Source organism: Anarrhichthys ocellatus, unplaced genomic scaffold, assembly GCF_004355925.1.
Source record: "Anarrhichthys ocellatus isolate YVR2014 unplaced genomic scaffold, GSC_Weel_1.0 scaffold24, whole genome shotgun sequence".
NCBI classification, from domain to species: Eukaryota; Metazoa; Chordata; class Actinopteri; order Perciformes; family Anarhichadidae; genus Anarrhichthys; species Anarrhichthys ocellatus.
In genome coordinates, this window is record NW_022280054.1 from 5,267,125 (window position 1) to 5,277,270 (window position 10,146).

At 41.0% G+C, this 10,146-nt stretch overlaps 1 protein-coding gene across 3 annotated transcripts in view; it reads right to left on the minus strand.

Annotated features, from left to right (window-relative positions):
* The window catches only part of grm5b (glutamate receptor, metabotropic 5b), a 56,929-nt gene that overhangs the window by 36,589 nt on the left and 10,194 nt on the right, over nucleotides 1-10,146 (minus strand). For all 3 annotated transcript variants that reach the window (XM_031860556.1, XM_031860555.1, XM_031860557.1), the window contains exons 5-6: nucleotides 4,694-4,768; nucleotides 4,092-4,266 (exon numbers count right to left, since the gene is read on the minus strand). In XM_031860556.1, coding sequence (XP_031716416.1) covers nucleotides 4,092-4,266; nucleotides 4,694-4,768 — 250 coding nt within the window. The remainder of the gene's footprint in view (nucleotides 1-4,091; nucleotides 4,267-4,693; nucleotides 4,769-10,146) is intronic.

Consider the following 10,146-nt stretch of genomic DNA (forward strand, 5'->3'; position numbering starts at 1 on the left):
GGGGGGGGGGGGTTGTGTGTCCCATGTGGCTTGATATTTATCTCAGCCTAGCTATTCATTAATGGGTCTGTAGCCTGCTGGCACAATGAGGAATTATAGGACAGAAGCAATCAATACACCCAGGCTCCAAATCTAGACTGTGTCTCATAGCTTCCTTGTGATGTGGTAGTTAGCCCCGGGACCTGATGCGGGTCTTTTTATATTATTAGTACAGTAAAAAACTAGATATGCTAAAACAAGAAACACAGTGAAACTGAGCATCTGCTGAAGCTTTTTAAATTGAAACAATTGAAACTTTAAACTTTCATGTAAATAGCCGGCAATGGCAGTATTCCTGATGTCATTCTAAGGTCTTCACTGCACTTTCAGCGAGTGAACATTCAGGGCCAAAGTTGTGCGGTTTGAAGTCGTCATCACTCATGAATGACAAAATTGCACTAAGCCTGTAAAAAAATACATTGAGTGAACAAACTTTAATTTATCAGTTCATTAAAAGTGCAATGTCACTACAATGTTTATTCCGAAATTTCAAAATGACAAATAGTGCAGATACTTTATCGAGAGGGAGCCAAGCCTAGAAGGGGCACAGAGTTGGATTCAGTAGGAAGAGTTTAAGGTTGAAAAATCGGGAAGTTGCTATCAATGTCTACAATAATGTTACTGATCATTAAACGTATCAGGAGCAGGGTACCAAAGCCGTGTCACAGAGGACCCATTCAGACTAATAGCAGGAGGGGGTTAAGTGTTTATGTATGAAAGTGTTTCTCAAAATGAGTTCCCTGTGAGGGGTTCGAGGATTAAGGTCAAAGAAAAGTGACAGTGATTTGCTAACAGCCCATCTCAACAACACAAATGTAATCTGGACATCTTGTAGTAGTCTACTCTATTAATGACCATGCTAATCTGTCCTTGGTATCTGAATAATCGTCGGTGTGCTCTTGTGGTAACGTAATTATCCTGGTGTTAAACAGGTGTCTGCCCAACTGGGCTAATCAGAAGTTCCTTGCACAGACCTCCAGTGAGCACGGAACCCACCCGTGACCATCTCCAATTTACAACTACAGTCCGTTTATGATACTGACGCTAACAAAGGCTGATATTCAATTAACTGACCTAATCAAGACAGATTGGCCAGAGATGGAGGGCTACAAGATATACTGTACTGCAAAAATTCTATTTTAACAAGCCCTTAGGTTCCATATTCAGCCATAGAAAACTGCTTTCTTTACACAAGGGGAAAGAGAAATGGTGTGAGAGCTTGAGTTAATTTAAATACCTTTTCACTTAGATAAAGGAATTTTAATTTGACAATGATCATTGATTGTGAAATGAGGGGGACTGTTCAACTGGTTTCTAGATGGTGTTGCATAATTTAAGGAAACTGTTGGCATTAATTTGGCAACAGGTTATGTAAGCTAAATGTCCAGGATAACGACTCAGATTTAATATCAAATAACACTTTCTTTGGTTGGTTGTTAGAATAAACAGCAGTAATAAACAGCTGTGCTGAATTACAGAGCTAAACTTTCTTTTGCATCCATTATTCACATTTATTCATCCAAGAATGTTTTGGCTTTTGTCTTGCTAATTGGTCCAATTCCCTATGATATGCAGTCATGGCCACTGCACATTTTACTGGGGAGAAGTTAAACAGCCATGCTCTTTGCTGCTTCTTTTTTACCCGACAGCAATGAGCTTCACCAAAACAGTGTAAGACAATCCCGCTATACCCCTGATCCCACTCTCTTTCATGCAGGTGCTCTGAATAACCAATAGAAGAAACAATGACAACCCAGCAACAAGGATGAGAACCCTCAACAGTTTCCAACCCGCCAAAACCCCAAACTAGGTATATTGGAAAAAGTCTCTCTTGTGCTGTGTTCACACAGCAGCAAAACAGCCGGCTTGTTCAAGCACTCGTTGAAGTGGTTATGTCGTTAAAAAAGCACTAACAGCATTCTTTAGATGGAGCTGAATAGGGTGAAACAAAAACATATGATTGGTTGAGTCTCCAAAGCATTGGAACGCTGAAAAAAAGTTGAAAGCAGTTCAACTTTTCATTGAAGCACCATGAGAGTTACAGCGAGCTCTGCGAAGAAACAAAGCCCAGGTTTCTGCAGCCATCTCATTTTGACTGAGAATTAAAGTGATATAGGAAAAAACATTTTTATCCACATATTCACATTTGAGAGCTTCCATTATATTTCTGCTGCTGACCAGTGGGAGGTAAGGTGTTTTGCTCAAAGGCACATTCACAGTAACTGTTACAGGAGGGGAGAAGGGCCAGTTTTGTAGCTCTGGGCCACCATTTAAAACAGATGTGTTGAACTGATTCGTGATCTTTCTCTCTCTCCTTCCACTGTCATCTTTAATGGCAAGAAAAACACAACCACCAGGAGTACGGTTTTGTACTTTACCTCGCTCTCAGCAGGATGGCGACGATGATGACGGAGATGAAGATGATGATGAGTAAGATGAAGGTGGTGATGACATGACCATCGTGGTGGCGATGACAACAAAAAATGATGCCGTCTACAATTTAGTTACGCAGCGCAGATCACTGCGGGAAGAGTAGAATAGAATTGAATAGAATTACATTTGCGGCATTATAATGGTAAAAACATGAGAATGGGTCCAATCTATTCACAGTCTATTTTGTTCTCTGCATATTGGCTGGCAAAGGTGCTAAAATAAATTTCCATCTTATGTTTATTACACAGTTGGCATGGCAACTAAAGGGCTTCGAAGAAATTTTCTATACACACATGCACACAAACACACAAACACACATATACACATATATATATATATATATATATATATATACACATGCACAGATGTAGATAAAAACAACCCTATTTGGAAGGTTACTTTTGCAAGTGAAATGTAGGAGGAAGTCATCTAAGCGAGAACAAAGCTTAATGTGAAAACCACCGCCGAAATTCAGCGCGTCTGTCCATGTGCGTTATTGTGAATGTGTAAAGGACAACAATGTCTCCTGCTGTACGGTTTGGCTGTACAGTCTATTTGGGTATTTACCACCATTCAATAGGCTCTCTATGTTTGTGACACAAAGACTACTGCTCCACCGTTTTTCAGAGGCAAGTTTTTCTACCAACAAGTCCCAGAGGTCCCTTGGTTCAAAATGAACTGGACAGATTAATGTCTTTGAAAAGGAGTTTTTAAAACAAAGTAGACTCAAACAAGAGTTTACCCGTCTATATATATATATTTACCTGTTGTTCAGTGGTAATGTCAAGCCCTGGCTACAAAAGTATACATTATCTAGCACACTTCTGTAACAGAAGCAGACCATCTCCACTGAATTAATGACCTCATCCACTATATAAAAATATTAATGCACATTTATGAAATAAAAAAAACTAGAAACTAAACTGATTACAAAAGAAGAAATGTCTGAATCTGTCTAACTCGGTTCAGCTAATTACATTGATCTATTTAGGATTATCGGTCATTTACTTAATTAATACAAAATAAAACAATATGTTACTAAATCAGCAAATAAGACTTGCCAGTTTTTCAGTTGGGCAATATTTGGGGCTCAATCAGTCACCTTCACCTGAAGACGTGTGCAGAATAATTACAAAATGTGGGAAAATGCAACCAGCACTGCAGGTCAAAGACCCAGTTGAAGTTACTTTGAAGTTTCATAATCACCAGCTGGATGCACACTTCATGCACAGAACTTGGTTGAAATTAGTAGTGTACTGTATATTTACCAGCTGAGCTCTTCTTATTGTAATGTTAATATCTCCGTGTTTATATTCATCAATGGATCTCGTAAGAGGGTTATTTCAGAGAAGAGTGCGGAGCCACAGCTTTGCCTCTCCATCTGCCCTCAAAAACATCCAGTGGCTGAAATCCCACAGTTTAAATATAGCTGCCTGACTATATCACATGGAAAACATATTTTCTTCCCAACTTTCCAAAAACTGAACAAGACTCAAAGAGTAAACAGAGGAAATCAAGGATCCATTGATGCATCTCAATCATATTAATAATTCCCTGGGGGAACCCCTGTAATGTATATCCCCTGTTTAAGGAAAGTAAGACTTTGTAGCTCCACTGACCTGCCGATGAGCAGGAACTCTCCGACCAGCCCCTGGCGTCTCATGGCCATGAGGATGTTGCGGACGGTCATGCCTTCACAGAAACACGCCACCACCCTGGCTTTAGGCAGGTGGCCCCTCAGTCTCTCCAGCAGCCGATCAAAGCTCTGCTCTCCAGCATTGCTCCAGATTTTACCTGAGATTAAAAAAAATGTCGGACAAATACAAACATGGTCTGTGACGGATGTGATGCGTTCTGATCTCGGTTGCTTCATGTGTTGTGAAGTGCTGAGTGTCTTTTGGGGTTTCTTTGTCACAGTGTTTCTATTTTATTGTGCTCAAGTGTCAGACACCCGATAGAACAATAGGCCGATCTTTATTGTTAAATACACGGTTTGTCTTCTTGTTTAGTAGATAAGTCTATAAGCTGTGAGGGCAGGTAAATGTATTTTAACTGCTGACACCATGGTGTAGTTGTTTGACAAAAAGTAAAATACTAAAGAACCCTTCCACCAACTGTACACCCACAAACATTCAATGCAGTTTCTAACTTGACTACAACCTTCTGTAGCGTTTGGTATTAAAATTGATTAATAGTGGTTGTCTTGACCCGAGTATCTTACCAGAGTGGGCGATACAGATGCCCTCCTTGGCTGCCATGTCCTTGAATGCTTCCATCCCACTTTCACCATAGTTTCCTGGAAAACCATACAAAAAGGGAAGGGTGAGGGAGATTTAAAGAATTCAGTTTTGTTTTAGAATTACTCAGAAAACAGTTTTGCAGCAGAGGAACATAGATGGATGTGCGTAAAGAAACGTAGATGTAAAGATAGACAAATGGATAAAGGGGCAATCTGTAGCCAATGAGCATTATTGATTCCATTAAAGGAACAAATGAACATGGATGGATGTGTAGATGGATAGAGACATATATACATGCATGCATATGCATAGGAATGACATAATGACAATAAACACAATTGATTTAATTCAGGTTTCGACTGACTTGTGCAAACCGAAAGAGGACATGTGCAATCATAAGTAGTCTAATTCTCCCTAATAGCCAATATTTGTTGGGTGGAAAAAATGACAGTGAAAGACCTGATCCCTTCTGATTTTCAAAAACATGCCAAAAACATGCCCACTGCCTCTTCTCATGAAAGCTCAAATTTATATCAGAGAAAGCATCTCCCCACTGTGGCACCCGTTTCTTTGCCAGAGAAAGTGGGTGACCTGGAATTTATGCTAATGAATGGTTGTACACACTGGCAAAGAATATGATAGGATTCCCCTCTTTAATTTCTCTTCCTCTCCCTTTGATCTCTTCCCCTACTCTGTGTTGACGGAAGAAAACATCTAAATGATCTCTTCCTCAACCTTCTTTTTGTTTTTTTAAACCAGTGTTTCGGTTTTCTCACTCAATGAGGTTGTTACATGTTCTAATGTTTCCTCCTTTTTACGGAGTATTGTATATTATCAACGATAGAATGCAGTCTAATTAGGCATTATTGATCTATGCTCTACTTAAATTGATGAGGCTAAATGAAGAGGTCAAAGGAGAAGAAGTGATAGAAATAGAGTGAGGGAAGGATAGACGGGGAATCATGGCACGAAAGGAAGGTACACAGAGAGAAAAAGGGGAAAGAGAGGGAGAGGAAATGTACACAGAAAGTGTCAGACATCCCACAATCCCTGACCGCTACTACATCTCAGTGTGTGTGTGTGTGTGTGTGTGTGTGTGTGTGTGTGTGTGTAGTCAGGCCAATGATGAGTGTGGTGGAGCGAAGTGTAAAGTCCTGTAATTAGTGTCTCAGTGAGAGGAGTGGGAGACAGATGGTACAGACCGTCCTTCCCCTGCACACATTGACACACTCACACACACTCGTGCACACACGCACACATTCCTACTGTTACCATCATCAAAATCGATAAAGCTTGTAACCTACTTCACTCTGGTCTCAAAAGGGATTTATGTGCGAGACATCTCTCTCTCTCACACACTCTCAAACACATGCACACTCGGTAAGCCTATCATGTGTCTCTTTATCACTCCAGTTCTGCCTCTCAATCTCTCTGACACACATGTCCTCCATGCTACTTTATAATACTAGCACACTCTCACACAGAAATACTAAAGCTCCCATCCCTACCAAATAAAAAAAACCACCCACAGACACACATTCATCAGTTTATCATCACTGTAGACCAAACAGAATAGGGAGTCAGTCTGTCCGCTCTTCCTCACTACTGAACCCCAAATAAACCTCATATGACCTCATATGTCATGCATGTCACGATGTATGTCATCTACGTCACTAATCATCAAATGGCTTCATCGGCTTTGACGTGGACTGTGAATAAATACAGTATACATGCAAAGCAGAGTGAAAATGAACACAGAGTCTGACAACCCCTTCAATTCCAGCTCTCTACGTTCAGTACAGCAGTTGATACCTGCAACTCCTGCTTACTTCAATTCACCGTGACCACTTTCTCCCTATTGCCTTAAATCGTGCCCTTCATTCATCAACACTATAGTCATGTAGCTCCGCGGTGACCGTCACATTTTGGAGGCAAACACCTCACATACAGTGCATGTAGTGGCTCGCTTTGTTTCATCTCCTCCGTCTGACAGAGACAACTGGGACATCCAGCACTGAGATTGCACATTCACAACGTCAATCTGTTTTCTTTTTAACCGTTTAACCCCTTTGTGCTTTAGTCCCTTTTCCCCTCTTGCTGGTTTCCTCTACAAAGCTGTGTCTATATAATCCCTGTATCTAAATCTATAATTTCAATGATAAACATAAAAAAGAACAAAAACAGCTTAAAGTACTTTTTTTTCAGAAAAGCATGAAAGATTAAAAAAAGAACAAAGATCCTTTCTCGCTCCTCTCATCTATGCCCCTCTGCCCTCTTCTTCTTTGATCTCTCCATCTCAACTTGTTATGCATCTGATATCTTGCAATAAATTACAACATGCAATCAAATGCAAAGCTGAAGTGTCTTCTGCTTGCCCTTCGTGGAGCTCCCTCTCCTCCTCCTCTAGCTACTTGCTTCATCTGCCCTCGCTTTCTGGTAGCAGTAAATCAGGCAGTACATTTTAAGACACAGAGACAGGTGCTTCTGTGTCTTTTCTCCCGATGTTTCCACCCCTCCACTCTCCTTCTCGCCCTTCCTCCATCCTTCTCAATTACCACCCTCAACCACTTGTCACTCTTATCAGGTCTATTACATGCAATTAAATGTTCTCTCCCTTTCCCCGCTCTCCCTTCCTTGTCCGTTTCTTCTTTCTAACACTCATTCACTCTGGTCACGGCTTCACCCAGAGAAAAACAACATGCACTAAAAAACGTAAACATTATGAAGTAAAGGGTATCCTCCCGCCCTCTCAGCCGCCTCCTGACAATCCCTCTCCTTTTCGTGTCCTCTCCAAGGTCTCCTCCATCCTCCTCACCACCGCATATCACATCTGGAGTGTCTCCAACAATGTGCAGCTGTGTCACAAACGCAGTAATACCCCAGGGCAGATGCTCACTGACACTCGCACTGTGTCAAACACAGAGTTAAACAAGATTACAGAATTACACGGCTAATGGAACACGCACGTAAACACAAATACATAACAGCATGCATCAGCACACATGCTGACTCAGACTCACGCTCTGTACAATGTATTTGTTTTTGCATCAGTCTACATTATTGAGGAAGTATGAAGTAAATGTAAAGGTGGTGACAGACATGCTATTCCTTGTAATGTTGCCACTTAATTTAGGAGTGCAGCTAACAATTATTTCCCTTATTGATTAATCTGTCAACTATTTTCTCGATTAATCGGTCAATCGTTTGGTCTAAAAAACGTCTAGAAGGAGCATGAAATGCCCATCACAGTTTCCTAAAGCCCAAATGATTGTCTTCAAATAACTTGTTTATTTCCCACGAGTCTATCCCGCCAAAATATTCAGGATACAATTATGTTGAACACAGAGAAGCAGAAAATGTCATACTCCGCGGTAAAAAACAGCGGTTGTATATTTTTTTTTCAATAATTTCAGATGAAATGTGCATGTGTGTTATCACATTATTTTGCAATGGAAGTAGCTCCAGGCTACAGACAGGATGCATAGCAGTTTTTTTTTAACCATAACAAACTCTACTTGCACCATGCTTTTATCCTACTGAGCAAACTCTGGAGCTAGAAATATACCACGGCTGTGCCCAGAAACCCGTCTTGTAAATGCAGACACATACAGAGAAACAAACGTAAACAAGTACACACAATCAGTGCACACTATTTGCACTGATGCATGCATGTGCTCCTATACATGGCGCAGGTATGGTTTAGTAAACTATTTCCCAGCACACATATCCTCCGGTAAAGCCTTTTAAAATGGGGTTTAAAATGGCAACATCTCAGATATTTTTCTCTCTTTATGACCTCACTAACATCTGTGCCAATCTGAAATCTCTATTTAAAACTCCCTCAGGACTGGCACACCATCTATCTTTCTTAACAGAAGCCAATAAAAGGATTCCCAGAACATGAGTTCTGCAATCGCAGCCTGAGTCAATTTGAGTAGATATAGTCCTCTGACCCAGGCTCATTAAAACACAAAGTTCTTGTTATATGGGGACCCAACAGAAACTGGCCCATGACCCACTTTGAATCTTCACCCCGAGGCTACACTGCCAGAGACAACAATAAATATGTGAGCATTTTCAGTCGGCATTCATTATACCTTACACTGCCCTCCCCAAACCTTCCCAGTTTCATCTTCCTCAATCCTGTGCAGCCGATGGCAGTAAAAAAGAAACAGGGCATGTCATGCTACAGAGACAGAGAGAGAGGGATGATGGGAAAGGAAACAGAGAAAACAGAGCAGGTGGAGATGAGTAAAAGGACAGAAGGGGAGCGAGAGTGAAGAGAAGGTTGGCATCTTAATTTATTGAGAGATTGATCAATTTTGGTTGGAGCGTGCTTGGGTGACACATGTCAATAAAACCGCTTCAGCCAAATTGAATTAAACTGAACATAGGGCACCGAGAGGGAGGCAGAGAGAAAGAGCAACACAGTGGTGGACGATCATGATTCTCTTCAGAGAAATACTAAATGAAGATTGAAAGCCAATTGCAACCAAGTGTGTGAATTATTATTAGTTCGTTTTATGATCAGTCTGACAACAGACCGTGACCAATATTGGACAGAATATCCGTACGAGCCATAATGGTGGTGGAATGAAAGTGGATGGTGGTGGATTAAAGAAGAATGTGCTGACAAAGGACAATTGTCAACACCTCCCTTCCCCTTCACAGCGCCGAGTGAAGCAGTTGAGCACCTTCAGCTACAGGCTGGTCTCCCCAAGGTGCTCTACAAAGACTTTATTCCAGGAACTGTTGGACTTTAGAGCTTCTCCTCTGTCTATTAAAGCATAGGCGTCAGTGTTTCTGCTTAAACTCCCACAGACATCAGCTCAGTGAAAATTCATATACAGTATGTAGTATTTGTTGTTACGCCTGTTCACATATGTTTGACGCAATTGACCTTTCAATTCCCTTGATGCTGTTTTCAAGTCTTGAATCACATTTTATGTAACACAGTTCATCTGAGTTGCTCTATGAACTGCACATTGACTATCCGTCAATCTATCTTTTGTGTCCGATTAGTCTGACGATACCAAACCAGGCCGAAGAGACTTCTTCGCTTTACAAATGGAACAGGAACTGAAGTAAAATCCACACGTTACATTCAGAAATTCAGACACGTATGACACATACTATTTACCAACGAGAAAGCACTACTCACGTTATTGCCCCCTCCAATCATATTATTTCATTATGTCGATGTAATTACTGTGCTGATATTACATGTATTATTCAGTTTCTTGCATATCGGTTTCTTTTGTCTGTAGCCTCCAGATGCAAAATGTTGATGCAGATAATTGATGAGCCCCCCCGCCCCCCCCCCCTCAATCTGCACACCCTCTCATATCTATCCCAAGTACTTGGTCTTCTGTGGTTTTCTGGCATCATTATCATTGCGTGCTTTTCCCAATTCTCTTCATCCCTTGTCCCTCAC